At 49.4% G+C, this 18,134-nt stretch overlaps 1 protein-coding gene across 1 annotated transcript in view; it reads left to right on the top strand.

The window, feature by feature from the left end:
* Nucleotides 1-18,134, top strand: part of LOC144487108 (mediator of RNA polymerase II transcription subunit 12-like protein) — a 596,823-nt gene that overhangs the window by 526,859 nt on the left and 51,830 nt on the right. Inside the window, 2 exon segments of the mRNA XM_078205170.1 lie at nucleotides 397-759; nucleotides 8,205-8,364. Coding sequence (XP_078061296.1) covers nucleotides 397-759; nucleotides 8,205-8,364 — 523 coding nt within the window.

Here is an 18,134-nt window from a genome sequence, read left to right as displayed (position 1 = left end):
CGCCAGAGTGTGGCAACTAGGGGACTTTCACAGTAACTTCGTTGCAGTGTTAATGTAAGGCTACTTGCGACGACTACATAAACTTTAAACTTTTATCTGCTAACTTACCAATGACTTGGATTGAACCTCACATTTTCCTGTATGGCTCAATGTGTAAACCTGCTAAGGTATTATAAGTAAATGGCTTCATCATTGTTGGGAAATTGGGATAGTGTGTCTGTGATGGCACAAGGTGGAACTCAGTGAGGCTGTAGAATAGATTTCCACATGGTAACTGTGATCACAAATCTATGTCCTAATATTTCAGAGCATGTTTTGACTGTGCAGAAGTATTATCTTTTAACTGCGCTTACTTCCTGTCGCAATCTAAATGGCAAACCATGTTCTGTGTTCTAGGGTCTCCAGGTATCTACAAAACAGAAAGTCAACCCCTGGGATTTATTTGAGGGGCACAAGAATCCAGCTCCACTTTCCTGGGCCTGGTTTGGTACAGTGCGTGTCGATCGGAAAGTTATCAAGTATGAAGATCAGCATCATCTCCTCTTGTATCACACGCATCCCAAGCCAAAACCACGAAGCTACTACCTGGAGCCTTTGCCCCTCCCTCCAGAAGATGAAGAGGAGCCCCCCACCCCCGTCTCTCTGGATTCTGAGAAGAAGCCCATTGAAATTGCTGATCAGAACAAAAGCACGCAGGAGGAGGAGAAAAAAACCAAGAGCAGGAAAAGGAAGCCCAAATCTTCAGCATCAAGAACAGAGGTAAGGATCACTTTGTACCATTTGGACAATCCACACTCATTCCTTCTGGTCTGCACTTGTGATACTATTGAGATAAAGCTCAGCATCCCCTTTACCTTGTAGGTGAGGGTAATCAAAGGTTACGCAACCAAGGCATGATGTGGAGATGCCGGTGTTGGACCAGGGTGGGTACAGTAAGAGGTCTCACAACACCAGGTTAAATTCCAACAGGTTTATTGGTAGCACGAGCTTTCGGAGCGCTGCCTCTTCATCAGGTGAGTGAAGGCTCCGAAAGCTCATGCTACCATATAAACCTGATGTAGAGCTGCTGGCGTTGGACTGGGGTAAACACAGTAAGTAGTCTCACAACACCAGGTTAAAATCCAAAAGGTTTATTTGGTAGCACGAGCTTTCGGAGCGCCGCCGCTTCATCAGGTGAGTGATGAAAGCTATAAAACTCACCTGATGAAGGGGCAGCACCCCAAAAGCTCGTGCTAAATAAACCTGTTGGACTTTAACCTGTTGTTGTGAGACTTCTTACAGAATGAAGGCAAGTTGAGACACAAATCAACCATTGACCCAACATCATGGTGGAGTTCGCTGTGGCTGAATGGCCTTCTACTGTTCCTCTGTACCTTTGCACATCTTGAAAATTTAATTTGACCCAACATCTGCAGTACTTTTGGAGGGGCGAGTTTTTTTTCCAGTTTTCGACTCATTTTCTGTGTGAAAAACTGCCTTCTTATTTCACTCCAGAATGGACCAATTCTTAATTCTTAGATCATCCTCTCCTCTCCTGCTCTGAATTCCTCGAGCAGAGGGGAAAGGTTTCTCTGTGTCTGCCCGCTGTAACCACCTCAGTAAAATCACCTTCAGTTTTCTAAATTCAGGGGAGTGAAAGGTAAGGTTATGTAACCTGTTTTTATAACTTGAGCCTTGAAGCCTCAGTATTTTCGGGGCGTACATGTGCTGCAGCTTTTCCAAGACAAGTATATCCTTTCTAAGGTGCAGTGGCCAAATACATAAAATTCCAGATGGGACCTGGCCAAGGCTCAGTGCAAATTTCTTCCTTCTTGTACTCTAGCGCCTCCCCCCCCCCCCCCCTACCCCCACCCCCCGAGGTAAAGGCCAACATTCCATTTACCATTTAGATTTGTTTTAAAAGCAAATTACTGGAATCTGAAACCAAAAGAGAAAATGCTGGAAAATCTCAGCAGATCTGGCAGCATCTGTAAGGAGAGAAAAGAGCTGACGTTTCGAGTCCAGATGACCCTTTGTCAAAGCTTTGTGTTGCGTGTCCGTGGGCGAGTGATTCACATACCATTACATAGGCACCCAAGTTCTTTTGCTCCCGCACATTTTGTAGTCTCCTCCCATTAAGAATATATTCAGTTTTTTCTGTCTCAGTTCATGATTTCACACGTTCCCACACTGAGCTTATTTTTATCTACCAGTTTTGCCCCCTCACTGCCCTTTGTAACTGTCTGTTCCCATTTAAGTTCAAGTTTATTTATTAATGTCACAAGTAGGCTTTACATTAACACTGCAATGAAATTACTGTGAAAATCCCCCAGTCGCCACGCTCCCAGCACCTGTCCGGGTTCACTGAGGGAGAATTTAGCACGGCCAATGCACCCTAACCAGCATGTCTCCCGGACTGTGGGAAGAAACTGGAGCACCCGGAGGAAACCCACGCAGACACGGGGAGAACGTGCAAACTCCACACAGACAGCGACCCAAGCTGGGAATCGAACCCAAGTCCCTGGCGCTGTGAGGCAGCAGTGCTAACCACTGTGCCCCCGTGCTGACCATTTACTTTATCTACCTAATCCTCCCAGCTATCTGTGCCTCTTAACTTAGTGCCATCTACAAACAACCCTCTATTCCTTCATCCAAGTCGTTAATATATATGGCGTGAAGGGCACACATTAGCTATCGGTCTTCTACTTATATACAAGCAAAATACTGCAGATGCTGGAAGTTGGAAATAAAAATGCTAAATGCTGGAAAAACTCAGCAGGTCTGGCAGCATCTGTGGAGAGGGAGACAAAGCTAACGTTCTGAGTCCGTATGACTATAACAGATACTACCAGACATTATCCAGTGATTTCTTTTTTACTTTAAGTCTTCTACATGATGGGTGGGCTGGAGCCTACATTTGCTGCATTCACGGTTCCAGATCACAGTGCATACTTACATGCTCTGAGTTATAGACACTTGGCAAATTGTCCAAGTTCCAAATTCCAGTGTTTAGCCTCGTTGATAATCAGAACAGGAATTTGCTGGGTATTGTTAAGGTGATGCAGTATTATCGCTGGACTATTCATCCAGAAACTCAGCTAATGTTCTGGGGGACCCGGGTTCAAATCCTACCACAGAAGATGGTGGAATCTGAATTCAATTTAGAAAAATCTGGAATTAAGAGTCTACTGATGACCATGGAACCATTGTTGATTGTCAGAAAAACCCATCTGATTCACTAATGTCCTTTAGGGGAGGAAATCTGTTATCCCTACCTGGTCTGGCCTACATGTGACTTCAGAGTCACAGCAATGTGGTTGACTCTCAATGGCCCCTCAGACAACGAGGGATGGGCAATGAATGCTGGCCAGCCAGCGACGCTCATGTCCCACAAATAAATAAATAAAACATGTTATGGTTGTGGTGAACCATCGTTGGTTCACCACTGGGGTTGTTATTGTGTTACTGTTGGGCTAGGGTGTTGTTGTTATGGGGGTTGTACTATGTTGTTGGGATAGGGTGTTTACCTGTCCTAAGTGTTATCATGGCACACTCCAGTGGGGTCCCGCCTCCGGTGGCAGGGTATAAGACCCCCTGCTCCGGCAGGACCCCTTCAGTCTGAACGGGTGAATTTGTGTTAGTAGTTTCATTGTTAATGTATTAAAGCCTTCAGTTCTAAAGCCTTGTTTCCGGGTGCTCATTGAGGTGCATCAATTTAATACATTAACTGAGAATATGGAACAGATCCTAAAACCGGATCGTCTGACACTGGACCCACGTGCGGTCGGTGCAGCTAACACGTTCGAACATTGGTGGAAGTGCTTCGAGGACTACCTGGCAGCCTCGGTAGCTATCACTACAGACAGTGATAGACTCCAGGTCCTCCACGCAAGGGTAAGCTACACGATTTACCTAGCCATTCGTGCAGCTTCCACTTACCAGGGTGCCGTCGAGCTCCTAAAGAATAGGTACATTACGCCACCCAACGAGATTCACGCTCGTTATCTCCTCGCTACACGACGTCGGCAGTCGGGCGAGACCATAGAAGACTACGCCAATGAACTCCTGCAGCTTGCCAGGGGTTGTGACTGTAAGGATGTCTCCGCCGAGCAGTACATGCAAGACCTCGCCCGAGACGCGTTCGTAGCAGGGGTAGGGTCCTCGTACATCAGACTTAAATTATTAGAAAAGGGGAAACTCAACTTGACCCAGGCAATGGGGATGGCCGTGAGGTTGGAGGCGGCGTCGAAGAGCTTGGCGCTGCACCCCGAGGACCACGTGCAGTCAACGTGGTTGGAGCAAGCTCTGCTCCCTCCTCGCCCCGCGAACCCGCGCTCCCAGATCGATTCGACGACGGCGGCAGCTCCAGGTGGCCAGCGATGCTATTTTTGCGGTGGGGCCAAGCATCCACGGCAACAGTGTCCGGCAAGAACGGCAATCTGCAGCCAGTGCGGTAAAAAAGGCCACTACGGCAAAGTCTGCAGGTCCAAACCTAAAAACGGCAGTGCAGCTTGTAACCCTCCAGAACGGAGACCATCTCTTTCGGCGCTGCAGTACCCACGAGGTCCGACCACGTGCGATCTCAGGACGGCGCCATCGTGGCAGACAGAGGAGGAGGAAGACCACCAGGAGTCGCTGCGCTTGGAGCCCTCGGCCACATGCGATTCATGGGGGCGGCCATCATGGTCCACGACGACTAGGAGCGACCAGCAGGGGTCCTCAGCATCCACATCGGCAGCATGCAGCAGCGACCAGCAGGGGTCCTCAGCATCCACATCGGCAGCATGCAGTGACGCCCAGGGGCCAACGGTGGCGTCGATCTCTCTGGATCAGACCAGGCATTACAGACTGGAACATTCCATGATGGAGGTAAAGGTTAGTGGCAGAACTGTGAATTGTCTGTTTGACAGTGGGAGCACCGAAAGTTTCATACACCCTGAAACTGCTAAAAGGTGTGGACTCCGGGTTCTCCCTGCCAAACAGACAATTTCCATGGCATCACAGTCCCGGTCTGTACCGATCCAAGGACAATGTATGGTAACTCTTGAGGTACAGGGCACAGTTTACGAGCAATACAGGCTCCTTGTGCTACCTCACCTTTGCGCGCCAATTCTCCTCGGACTAAACTTTATGGCCCACATGAGGAGTGTGATCCTACAGTACGGTGGGCCACTCCCTTCACTGGCAGTAGGGAACCAGCCGCAGCCTCCAAATTGCCCAAAGCGCCCCGCGTGCAATCTATCCACCCTGAAGATCACGACACCATCCCTTTTTAAAAATCTGGTACCTGGCTGCAAGCCCATCGCTACTAAAAGTAGGCGTTACAGCGCTGAGGACCGGATCTTTATTAGATCTGAGGTTCAGCGGCTCCTCAAGGAAGGGATCATACAGGCCAGTGCTAGTCCGTGGAGAGCGCAGGTCGTGGTAGTCAAAAGCGGGAACAAACCTCGGATGGTCATCGACTATAGTCAGACCATTAATAGATACACGCAGCTGGATGCGTATCCTCTCCCGCGCATTTCTGATATGGTCAATCAGATTGCGCAGTACCGAGTGTTTTCTACCATAGACCTTAAGTCCGCCTACCATCAACTCCCCATCCGCCCAGAGGACCGACAATATACGGCTTTTGAGGCGGATGGTCGTCTATACCAATTCCTCAGGGTTCCATTTGGTGTCACCAATGGGGTCTCGGTCTTCCAGCGTGCTATGGACCGAATGGTGGACCAGAACGGGTTGCGGGCTACCTTCCCGTACCTGGATAACGTCACCATCTGCGGCCATGACCAGCAGGACCACGACACGAATCTCCAACACTTTCTACGCACTGCATCTCGCCTGAATCTGACCTATAACAGGGAGAAGTGCGTATTCCGTACGCATAGGTTAGCCATCCTCGGATACGTGGTGGAAAACGGGGTCATTGGCCCTGATCCAGACCGTATGCGCCCACTCACTGAACTTCCCTTGCCCGCTAGCACGAAAGCACTGAGGAGATGCCTCGGGTTCTTTTCGTATTATGCACAGTGGGTCCCCAACTACGCGGACAAAGCTCGTCCGCTCATTAAGTCCACGACCTTCCCACTTACGCCGGAGGCCCAATTGGCCTTCAAGGTTTTGAAAAGCGACATCTCGAAAGCCACGATGCACGCGGTGGATGAATCCATCCCTTTCCAGGTGGAGAGTGATGCATCGGACTTCGCCCTAGCCGCCACACTAAACCAGGCAGGCAGGCCCGTCGCGTTTTTTTCCCGCACCCTTCAAGGCCCAGAGATTCGGCACTCAGCGGTGGAAAAGGAGGCTCAGGCCATTGTGGAGGCAGTCAGACACTGGCGCCATTACCTGGCAGGTAAGCGGTTCACCCTGATCACGGATCAACGATCCGTGGCGTTTATGTTCAGTAACACGCAGAGGGGCAAGATCAAGAACGATAAGATCTTGCGGTGGAGAATTGAGCTCTCCACCTATAATTACGATATTATGTATTGTCCAGGGAAGCTCAATGAGCCCTCGGATGCCCTCTCGCGCGGAACATGCGCCATCATGCAGGAGGACCGCTTGAAGGCTCTCCACAATGATCTGTGTCATCCTGGAGTCACCAGACTCTACCACTTCATAAAAGCCCGCAACCTACCCTACTCGGTGGAGGAGGTCAGGTCAGTTACTAGAAGTTGTCGGATTTGCGCAGAATGCAAACCACACTTTTATCGACCAGACCGGGCACATTTGGTCAAGGCCACTCGCCCTTTTGAGAGGCTGAGTGTAGATTTTAAGGGCCCCCTTCCCTCAACGGATCGGAATGTCTATTTTCTTAACATAATAGACGAATTTTCCCGGTTTCCGTTTGTTTTCCCCTGTGCGGACACGTCGACTGCCACCGTCATCAAGGCATTCAGTGAGCTTTTTACCCTGTTCGGGTACCCCTGCTATATTCATAGCGACAGGGGCTCGTCGTTCATGAGCAACGACTTGAGGCAATTCCTGCTCTCATTCGGGATTGCCTCTAGTAGAACCACGAGCTACAACCCTAGGGGTAACGGACAGGTGGAAAGGGAGAATGCTACAGTCTGGAAGGCTGTCCTACTGGCACTGAAATCCAAGGGCCTTCCAGTCTCCCGGTGGCAGGAGGTCCTTCCAACTGCGCTCCATTCTATCCGCTCCCTCCTGTGTACGGCAACCAATGCTACTCCCCACGAGAGGATGTTCTCATTCCCTCGGAAGTCGTCCTCGGGGACCTCATTGCCAGCCTGGTTGACGTACCCAGGACCCGTCCTTCTGCGGCGCCATGTGAGGGCTCGCAAGTCCGACCCCTTGGTCGAACCGGTCCAACTCCTCCACGCCAACCCTCAGTATGCCTATGTGGCATATCCTGACGGGCGAGAGGACACTGTCTCCATTAGAGACCTGGCGCCCGCAGGGGACGTAGCAACTCCTGTCGCTCCTATTCCCCCAGTCACAGATCCACTACTCCTCATTACTTCCCCAGACGTGGCGCGGTCAGCACCGGGACCAGTGCATAACACTTTTACTCCCATGTACAGCTTGCCTGAGACTCGGAGATCGGCGCCACCATCATCACCACCACCACCACCACCAAACGTTCCAGGATCCCCTACACCATCGCCTCATCAGGGCCGGCCGGCCCGGGAGTCTTTGAGGGGACAGCCAGATGTTGTTTTGAGAGAGCCACCGCAAGCACCTGCTCCGGTTTCGCAACCGGTGTTGAGAAGATCGCAGCGTCGGTGTGGTCCTCCAGACCGTCTGGACTTGTGAATCCTGTTATTTTTTTTGTCATTGTCTGTTTTCATCCACCCCGCCACCTTTGGTTCCTAAAGGAGGGGTGAATGTGGTGAACCATCGTTGGTTCACCACTGGGGTTGTTATTGTGTTACTGTTGGGCTAGGGTGTTGTTGTTATGGGGGTTGTACTATGTTGTTGGGATAGGGTGTTTACCTGTCCTAAGTGTTATCATGGCACACTCCAGTGGGGTCCCGCCTCCGGTGGCAGGGTATAAGACCCCCTGCTCCGGCAGGACCCCTTCAGTCTGAACGGGTGAATTTGTGTTAGTAGTTTCATTGTTAATGTATTAAAGCCTTCAGTTCTAAAGCCTTGTTTCCGGGTGCTCATTGAGGTGCATCAATGGTACAATGCGTCGCAATATCAGTGCACTCTGTTATCTTGTGGTCAGTAACTATTCTCATTAACTCAGACACTCTGTGTTACAGGACTATCAACAAAACAGTGCTTACAGAGTGCCTCCAAATTACACGCCAATGTCTTCTCAGATGATGCACCATCCCCAGGCCGCACCTTCATGGGGCTACAATCTCATGGGCCAGCCACAACAGACAGGATTCTACTTTCAAAACCAGCCACTTCCACCAGGTAAATGCAGAGGCACGGACTCCAATGTATCTCAGTCACCTCCTCCATCCCGGCAAGCCTCCAGTATCCCTGCGCCCCTCCATTTCTGGCTTCTTACGCTTCCGTCATGTCAAATGTTTCACCGTTGGCAGTGGTGCTTTCAGCTGCGAGTACTTTACACTCTGGAATCCTTCCCTAAACCTTCCTCTTGTCATTTATGATGCTCTTTAAAACCTACATCTTTCACAAGGCTTTTGGTCATCCCAGATGGCGCACACTGTGCCTCAGTGCGAGAAACGTTTTTATTGATGATGCTGATGATAAGCACCTTAGGATGGTCTGCTCTGTGCAGTGCATTTCTGTAAATGTGAGTTGTTATTAGATCCGTAGAGTAATACAGCTCAGGAAACACATCCTTCGGCCCATCCGGTCCATGCCGACCATGGTGCCCTCCCAGCTAGTACCAATTGAACGTGTTTGGCCCATATCCCTCTCATCCTTTCCCATCCATGTACTTATCCAAATGCTTTTTAAATGTTGCTATTGTACCTGCCTCAACCACTTTCCCTGGCAGCTCATTCCATCCTCTGCATGAAGAAGCTGCCCCTCAAATCCCCTCTCACCTTAAACTTATGTCCTCTAGTTTTCAATTCCCCTTCCCTGGGAAATAGACTATGTGCGTTCATCCTATCTCTGCCCCTCATGATTTTATACACCTCAATAAGGTCACCCCTCAATCTCCTACATTCCAAGGAATAAAGTCCTAGCCTGGCCAACCACTCCCTATAATTCAGGCCCAGTAGCCCTGGCAACATCCTCAGATATTTTCTCTGCACTCTTTCCAGTTTATCAATGAGTTTCCCATAACAGGGTGACCAAAACTGTACACAATACTCCAATTGCGGCCTCACTTATACAACTGTAACGTAATGTCCCAACTCCTGTACTCAATGCCCTGACTGATGAAGGCCTGTGTGCTAAACGCCTTCTTCACCACCCTGTCTACCTGTGATGCCGCTTTCAACAAAATTGCTGATGAGTGGGCAGTTTCAGATGTGAGTGTCCTGCTGGTCATAAATTAAACAAAATGTTTAAACACAATTAAACAACTGTTGCAAATACAGTGGCTGTGTGAAATCAGAGTGTTGTAAACCATGGAAACCCTACCGTGCAGAAGGAGGCCATTCAGCACATCGAGCCTGCACCAACATCAGCCCCTATCCCCTTAACCCCACATATTTACTTTGCTATTCCCCCTGTCTCTCTCACTCCCTGTCTCACTCTCACTCCCTGTCTCGCTCTCACTCCCTGTCTCTCTCTCTCACTCCCTGTGTCTCTCTCAATCCCTGTGTCTCTCTCAATCCCTGTCTCTCAATCCCTGTGTCTCTCTCAATCCCTGTCTCTCTCTCAATCCCTGTCTCTCTCTCAATCTGTCTCTCTCTCAATCCCTGTCTCTCTCTTAAACCCTGTCTCCTTCTCTCAATCCCTGTTTCTCTCTCAATCCCTGTCTCTCTCTTAAACCCTATCTCTCTCTCTCTTAATCCCTGTCTCTCTCTCAATCCCTGTCTCTCTCTTAATCCCTGTCTCTCTCTCAATCCCTGTCTCTCTCTTAAACCCTATCTCTCTCTCTCTCTCAATCCCTGTCTCTCTCTCTCAATCCCTGTCTCTCTCTCATTCCCTGTCTCTCTCTCAATCCCTGTCTCTCTCTCAACCCCTGTCTCTCTCTCAATCCCTGTCTCTCTCTCAATCCCTGACTCTCTCTCAATCCCTGTCTCTCTCTTAAGAACATAAGAAATAGGAGCAGGAGTAGGCCATCTAGCCCCTCGAGCCTGCCCCGCCATTCAATAAGATCATGGCTGATCTGACGTGGATCAGTACCACTTACCCGCCTGATCCCCATAACCCTTAATTCCCTTACCGATCAGGAATCCATCCATCCGCGCTTTAAACATATTCAGCGAGGTAGCCTCCACCACCTCAGTGGGCAGAGAATTCCAGAGATTCACCACCCTCTGGGAGAAGAAGTTCCTCCTCAACTCTGTCTTAAACCGACCCCCCTTTATTTTGAGGCTGTGTCCTCTAGTTTTAACTTCCTTACTAAGTGGAAAGAATCTCTCCGCCTCCACCCTATCCAGCCCCCGCATTATCTTATAAGTCTCCATAAGATCCCCCCTCATCCTTCTAAACTCCAACGAGTACAAACCCAATCTCCTCAGCCTCTCCTCATAATCCAAACCCCTCATCTCCGGTATCAACCTGGTGAACCTTCTCTGCACTCCCTCCAATGCCAATATATCCTTCCTCATATAAGGGGACCAATACTGCACACAGTATTCCAGCTGCGGCCTCACCAATGCCCTGTACAGGTGCATCAAGACATCCCTGCTTTTATATTCTATCCCCTTCGCAATATAGGCCAACATCCCATTTGCCTTCTTGATCACCTGTTGTACCTGCAGACTGGGCTTTTGCCTCTCATGCACAAGGACCCCCAGGTCCCTTTGCACGGTAGCATGTTTTAATTTGTTTCCATTGAGATAGTAATCCCATTTGTTATTATTTCCTCCAAAGTGTATAACCTCGCATTTATCAACGTTATACTCCATTTGCCATATCCTCGCCCACTCACTCAGCCTGTCCAAATCTCTCTGCAGATCTTCTCCGTCCTCCACACGATTCACTTTTCCACTTATCTTTGTGTCGTCTGCAAACTTCGTTACCCTACACTCCGTCCCCTCCTCCAGATCATCTATATAAATGGTAAATAGTTGCGGCCCGAGTACCGATCCCTGCGGCACGCCACTAGTTACCTTCCTCCAACCGGAAAAACACCCATTTATTCCGACTCTTTGCTTCCTGTCGGATAGCCAGTCCCCAATCCACTTTAACACACTACCCCCAACTCCGTGTGCCCTAATCTTCTTCAGTAGCCTTTTATGGGGCACCTTATCAAACGCCTTTTGGAAATCCAAAAACACCGCATCCACCGGTTCTCCTCCATCAACCGCCCTAGTCACATCTTCATAAAAATCCAACATGTTCGTCAAGCACGACTTTCCCCTCATGAATCCATGCTGCGTCTGATTGATCGAACCATTTCTATCCAGATGCCCTGCTATCTCCTCTTTAATAATGGATTCCAGCATTTTCCCTACTACAGACGTTAAGCTGACCGGCCTATAGTTACCCGCCTTTTGTCTCCTTCCTTTTTTAAACAGCGGCGTAACATTAGCCGTTTTCCAATCAACCGGCACTACCCCAGAATGCAACGAGTTTTGATAAATAATCACTAACGCATCCACTATTACCTCTGACATTTCTTTCAATACCCTGGGATGCATTCCATCCGGACCCGGGGACTTATCCACCTTCAGTCCCATTAGTCTACCCAGCACTGCCTCTCTGGTAACATTAATTGTATTAAGTATTTCTCCTGCTGCCAATCCTCTATCGTTAATATTTGGCAAACTATTTGTGTCCTCCACCGTGAAGACCGACACAAAAAACTTATTTAAAGACTCAGCCATATCCTCATTTCCCACTATTAACTCCCCCCTCTCGTCCTCCAAGGGTCCAACATTCACTCTAGCCACTCTATTCCTTTTTATATATTTATAAAAACTTTTACTATCATTTTTTATATTAATTGCTAGCCTAGCTTCATAGTCTATCCTTCCTTTCTTTATCGCTTTCTTAGTCTCTCTTTGTTGTTTCTTAAATTTTTCCAATCACTTGTTTCTCCACTATTTTTGGCCACTCTGTACGCAGCTGTTTTTATTTTAATACTCTCCTTTATTTCCTTCGTTATCCACGGCTGGTTCTCCCTTTTCTTACAATCCTTGTTTTTTGCTGGAATATATTTTTGCTGAGAACTGAAAAGGATCTCCTTAAAAATCCTCCACTGTTCCTCAGCTATCCTACCTGCCAGCCTGCTCTCCCAGTCTACCTTAGCCAATTCATCCCTCATCCTATCATATTTCCCTCTGTTCAAACAGAGGACACTGGTTTGGGACCAAACTTTCTCCTCTTCCATCTGAATCAGAAATTCGACCATATTGTGGTCACTAGACCCAAGAGGGTCCTTCACAATAAGATCCTTAATTCTACCTACCTCGTTACACAATACCAGATCCAAAATAGCTCGTTCCCTCGTCGGTTCCGTAACATGCTGTTCAAGGAAACTATCCCGACAGCATTCTAAGAACTCTTCCTCCATTCCACCCTTACCGACTTGAGTCTGCCAGTCAATGTGCATGTTGAAGTCCCCCATGATTATTGCCGTTCCGTTTTTACACGCATCCCTTATCTGCTTGTTTATAGCCCTCCCTACCTCAACATTATTATTTGGGGGCCTATATACCACACCTACTAGTGTCTTTCTCCCTCTACTATTCCTCATCTCTACCCATAATGATTCCACGTTTTGTTCCTCAGAGCCTATGTCATCCCTCAGTACTACCCTGATATTATCTCTTATTAATAGCGCGACCCCACCACCTTTTCCTTCCTGTCTATTCTTCCTAAACGCCTGATACCCCTGGATATTCATCTCCCAGTCCTGGTCACCTTTCAGCCACGTTTCTGTAATGGCCACTAGATCGTACCCACTTGTGCTGATTTGCACCATCAACTCATTTACCTTGTTCCGAATGCTTCGTGCATTCAGGCAAAGTGTCCTTATTCCAGCTTTTATCTGGACCCGCTTTGATGAGTCGCGAACACCCTCTCCCTCTACTCCCTTATCTAAATTACCGCCTTCATTCACTTGCACCCTCTCCTCTACCATTAATTTTGTAATTCCCCTTACCCCTGCATCCTCCACCCCATCAATTAGTTCCTTGATCCTAGTCAACTCTTCTAGCTCCCCTCCCCCCAACCTATCTAGTTTAAATTCTCCCCAGTAACCTTAGCCAACCTACCGGCCAGGATATTGGTCCCCGTGTGATTCAAGTTCCACCCGTTTTTTGTATACAGATCACCCCTGCCCCTAAAGAGGTCCCAATGGTCCAGGAACCTGAATCCCTGCCCCCTGCACCAGTCCCTCAGCCACACATTCATCTTCCACACATTCTCTTAAACCCTATCTCTCTCTCTCTTAATCCCTGTCTCTCTCTTAAAGTCTGTCTCTCTCTCTCAAGCTCTGTCTCTCTCTCTCAATCCTTGTCTCGCTCTCAATCCCTGTCGCTCTCTCACTCCCTGTCTCGCTCTCACTCCCTGTCTCGCTCTCACTCCCTGTCCCCCTCGCTCCCCGTCCCCCTCGCTCCCCGTCCCCCTCGCTCCCCGTCCCCCTCGCTCCCCGTCCCCCTCGCTCCCCGTCTCCCCAGCTCCCCGTCCCCCCGCTCCCCATCCCCCCCCGCTCCCCGTCCCCCCGCTCCCCGTCCCCCCCGCTCCCCGTCCCCTCGCTCCCCGTCCCCTCGCTCCCCGTCCCCCTCGCTCCCTGCCCCTCTCGCTCCCCGCCCTTCTCGCTCCCTGTCCCTCTCGCTCCCCGTCCCTCTCGCTCCCCGTCCCTCTCGCTCCCCGTCCCCCTCGCTCCCCGTCCCTCTCGCTCCCCGTCCCCCCAGCTCCCCGTCCCCCCCGCTCCCCGTCCCCCCCGCTCCCCGTCCCCCTCGCTCCCCGTCCCCCTCGCTCCCCGTCCCCCTCGCTCCCCGTCCCCCTCGCTCCCCGCCCCTCTCGCTCCCCGTCCCCCTCGCTCCCCGCCCCCCTCGGTCCCCGCCCCTCTCGCTCCCCGTCCCTCTCGCTCCCCATCCCTCTCGCTCCCCGTCCCCCTCGCTCCCCGTCTCCCTCGCTCCCCGTCCCCCTCGCTCCCCGTCCCCCTCTCTCCCCGTCTCCCTCGCTCCCCGTCTCCCTCGCTCCCCGTCCCCCTCGCTCCCCGTCCCCCTCGCTCCCCGTCTCCCTCACTCCCCGTCCCCCTCGCTCCCCGTCCCCCTCTCTCCCCGTCCCCCTCTCTCCCCGTCTCCCTCGCTCCCCGTCTCCCTCACTCCCCGTCCCCCTCGCTCCCCGTCCCCCTCGCTCCCCGTCTCCCTCACTTCCCGTCCCCCTCGCTCCCCGTCCCCCTCTCTCCCCGTCCCCCTCTCTCCCCGTCTCCCTCGCTCCACGTCTCCCTCACTCCCCGTCCCCCTCGCTCCCCGTCTCCCTCGCTCCCTGTCTCTCTCTGCCAGTACTGCAAAGCGAGAAAGGGTGTATCACATGTTCCACACCCTGGTGTTCTGCAATATGGAATATACATCCCCTTTACATCAGCGGTGATGATTTTATTTTGTGAATCAGTAACGGGTTGTGAGGTGTACGACAAACATGTTGTAAAAATGGGACCCCACCCTCAATACCAGCAGTAATTCGTGGGGAATGAAATAGTTCCATCATCACAATCTGATACAAAGTAAATAAAAAAAGATTGTTTCAGCCTGTCGTAATAATAACCCGATCGTATTCCAGCTTTACTCTTAGATCTGGAATTGAAATCCAATCCGAGCTGAGGGTTTGGAAGTCAATTGACACACATTTAATGCAATCTTAACAAAATGGGACGTCATTTGAGGGCAAACTAGGGGGCAGAGTAATGTTTGAACATAGAACATAGAACAGTACAGCACAGAACAGGCCCTTCGGCCCACGATGTTGTGCCGAGCTTTATCTGAAACCAAGATCAAGCTATCCCACTCCCTATCATCCTGGTGTGCTCCATGTGCCTATCCAATAACCGCTTAAATGTTCCTAAAGTGTCTGACTCCACTGTCACTGCAGGCAGTCCATTCCACACCCCAACCACTCTCTGCGTAAAGAACCTACCTCTGATATCCTTCCTGTATCTCCCACCACAAACCCTATAGTTATGCCCCCTTGTAATAGCTCCATCCACCCGAGGAAATAGTCTTTGAACGTTCACTCTATCTATCCCCTTCATCATTTTATAAACCTCTATTAAGTCTCCCCTCAGCCTCCTCCGCTCCAGAGAGAACAGCCCTAGCTCCCTCAACCTTTCCTCATAAAACCTACCCTCCAAACCAGGCAGCATCCTGGTAAATCTCCTCTGCACTCTTTCCAGCGCTTCCACATCCTTCTTATAGTGAGGTGACCAGAACTGCACACAATATTCCAAATGTGGTCTCACCAAGGTCCTGTACAGTTGCAGCATAACCCCACGGCTCTTAAACTCCAACCCCCTGTTAATAAAAGCTAACACACTATAGGCCTTCTTCACAGCTCTATCCACTTGAGTGGCAACCTTTAGAGATCTGTGGATATGGACCCCAAGGTCTCGCTGTTCCTCCACAGTCTTCAGAACCCTACCTTTGACCCTGTAATCCACATTTAAATTAGTCCTACCAAAATGAATCACCTCACATTTATCAGGGTTAAACTCCATTTGCCATTTTTCAGCCCAGCTTTGCATCCTATCCATGTCTCTTTGCAGCCTACAACAGCCCTCCACCTCATCCACTACTCCACCAATCTTGGTGTCATCAGCAAATTTACTGATCCACCCTTCAGCCTCCTCCTCTAAGTCATTAATAAAAATCACAAAGAGCAGAGGACCAAGCACTGATCCCTGCGGCATTCCGCTAGCAACCTGCCTCCAATCCGAAAATTTTCCATCGACCACCACCCTCTGTCTTCGATCAGACAGCCAGTTACCTATCCAATCGGCCAACTTTCCCTCTATCCCACATGAAATGTTATTTCATAATATCCGAAGAATACATTTCGACACTGAAACTTTAAGATTCTTATTTATTTTTATATCTGGAGATAAAAAGCTGGTTCAGTACAGCTGTCAAATTATCATTAAGCATGCCAGATTGTTAATTGTGTTAATTATGTATGCACGAATGGAATTTTCAATAGATAGTATTGGATTGCTGTCTGGTTCAGTAATGCCCTTTAGGGATAAAAAAAACATCCGGCCTTACCCGATTTGGCCGATATGTAATTCCAGTCCCGAAACCAACCTGTTTGACTTCTTACTGTCCAGTGAGGTGGCCCGAGAAAGTTGCTACCGGGACTTGATGGATTGAGTTATAAGGAGAGGCTGAATAGACTGGGACTTTTTTCTCTGGAGCGTAGGAGGCTGAGGGGTGACCTTATAGAGGTCTATAAAATAATGAGGGGCATAGACAAGGTAGATAGTCAATATCTTTTCCCAAAGGTAGGGGAGTCTCAAATTAGAGGGCATAGGTTTAAGGTGAGAGGGGAGAGATACAAAAGTGTCCAGAGAGGCAATTTTTTCACACAGAGGGTGGTGAGTGTCTGGAACAAGCTGCCAGAGGTAATAGTAGAGGCAGGTACAATTTTATCTTTTAAAAAGCATTTAGATAGTTACATGGGTATGATGGGTATAGAGGGATATGGGCCCCAAATTAGTTTAGGGGTTTTTAAAAAAAAGGGCGGCATGGACAAGTTGGGCCGAAGGGCCTGTTTCCATGCTGTAAACCTCTGACTCTATTTCAAGAAAGGATAAAATCACGGTACGATGCGCACTGCAACAGTTCAAGAAGGCAACTCAGCACTGCCACCTCTGGGCAACTAGGGCTGACGTGGAGATGCTGGCGTTGGACTGGGGTGAACACAGTAAGAGTTTTAACAACACCAGGTTAAAGTCCAGCCTGTTGGACTTTAACCTGGTGTTGTTAAAACTCTTACTGGGGCTGGGACATGAACACCAGGCTTGGCAGTGTTGCCCAACACATGAGGATGAATTTTGAAATCATGACCTTGAAGTCCATGCTGCTGAGGAATCTCCTTGGTTTGTGTTAGTGAAATAACAGGGTAGATTCAGAAAGAATGTCCCCATGGTGGGGGAGTCCAGAACTCGGTGCCATTGTTTGAGGATAAGAGGTAAACCTTTTAGGACTGAGATGAGGAGAAATTTCTTCACCCAGAGGGTGGTGAATGTGTGGAATTCATTACCACAGAATGTAGTTGAAGCCAAAACGTTGTCTGATTTCAAGAAGAAATTAACTATAGCTCTTGGGGCTAAAGGGATCAAAGGATATGGGAGGAAGGGAGGATCAGGATATTAAATTTGATGATGAACCATGATCATAATGAATGGCGGAGCAGGCTCGAAGGGCCAAATGGCCTACTCCTGATTCTAGTTTCTGTATTTCTAACTCCTGAGGCCAGTATCCCTTCACTAAACAGATTTAGTTTAAAATGTTTTTATTCGTGTCACAAGTAGGCTTAGATTAACACTGCAATGAAGTTACTGTGAAAATCCCCAAGTCGCCACACTCCGGCACCTGTTCGGGTACACTGAGGGACAACTTAGCATGGCCAATGTACTTAACCAGCATGTCTTCCGGATTATGGGAGGAAACCAAAGCACCAGGGGGAAACCCACACAGACACAGGGAGAATGTGCAGACTCCGCACAGACAGTGACCCAAGCTGGGAATCGAACCTGGATCCCTGGCGCTGTGAGGCAGCAGTGCTAACCACTGTGCCACTGTGCTGCCCTATTTACATAGTCGGCAACACTCAGACAGGTACTCCCTCGTGCAGAATATAAACCTGGAGTGCCAGTAACCCTGACACTCCACATTATATGTATGTGCAGTGTTCTCAGATTGGACAAGTCATCACTGCCTTCATCTGGGAGTTCGCATTCTAAGAGGTTCCACATTGCTGGCCTCGTTAAAGTCATTACAATTCGGGAGCAGATTGCAAAGGTGCTATCGTTAAGAAAGCCCACCAATGCCTCTACTTTCTCAGGTGACTAAGGAAATTTGGCATGTCCACTACAATTCTCATCAACTTTTACAGAAGCACCATGGAAAGCATTCTTTCTGGTT

This window comes from Mustelus asterias, chromosome 3, assembly GCF_964213995.1.
Source record: "Mustelus asterias chromosome 3, sMusAst1.hap1.1, whole genome shotgun sequence".
Classification (NCBI taxonomy): domain Eukaryota; kingdom Metazoa; phylum Chordata; class Chondrichthyes; order Carcharhiniformes; family Triakidae; genus Mustelus; species Mustelus asterias.
This window is presented reverse-complemented; position numbering and strand designations above follow the sequence as displayed.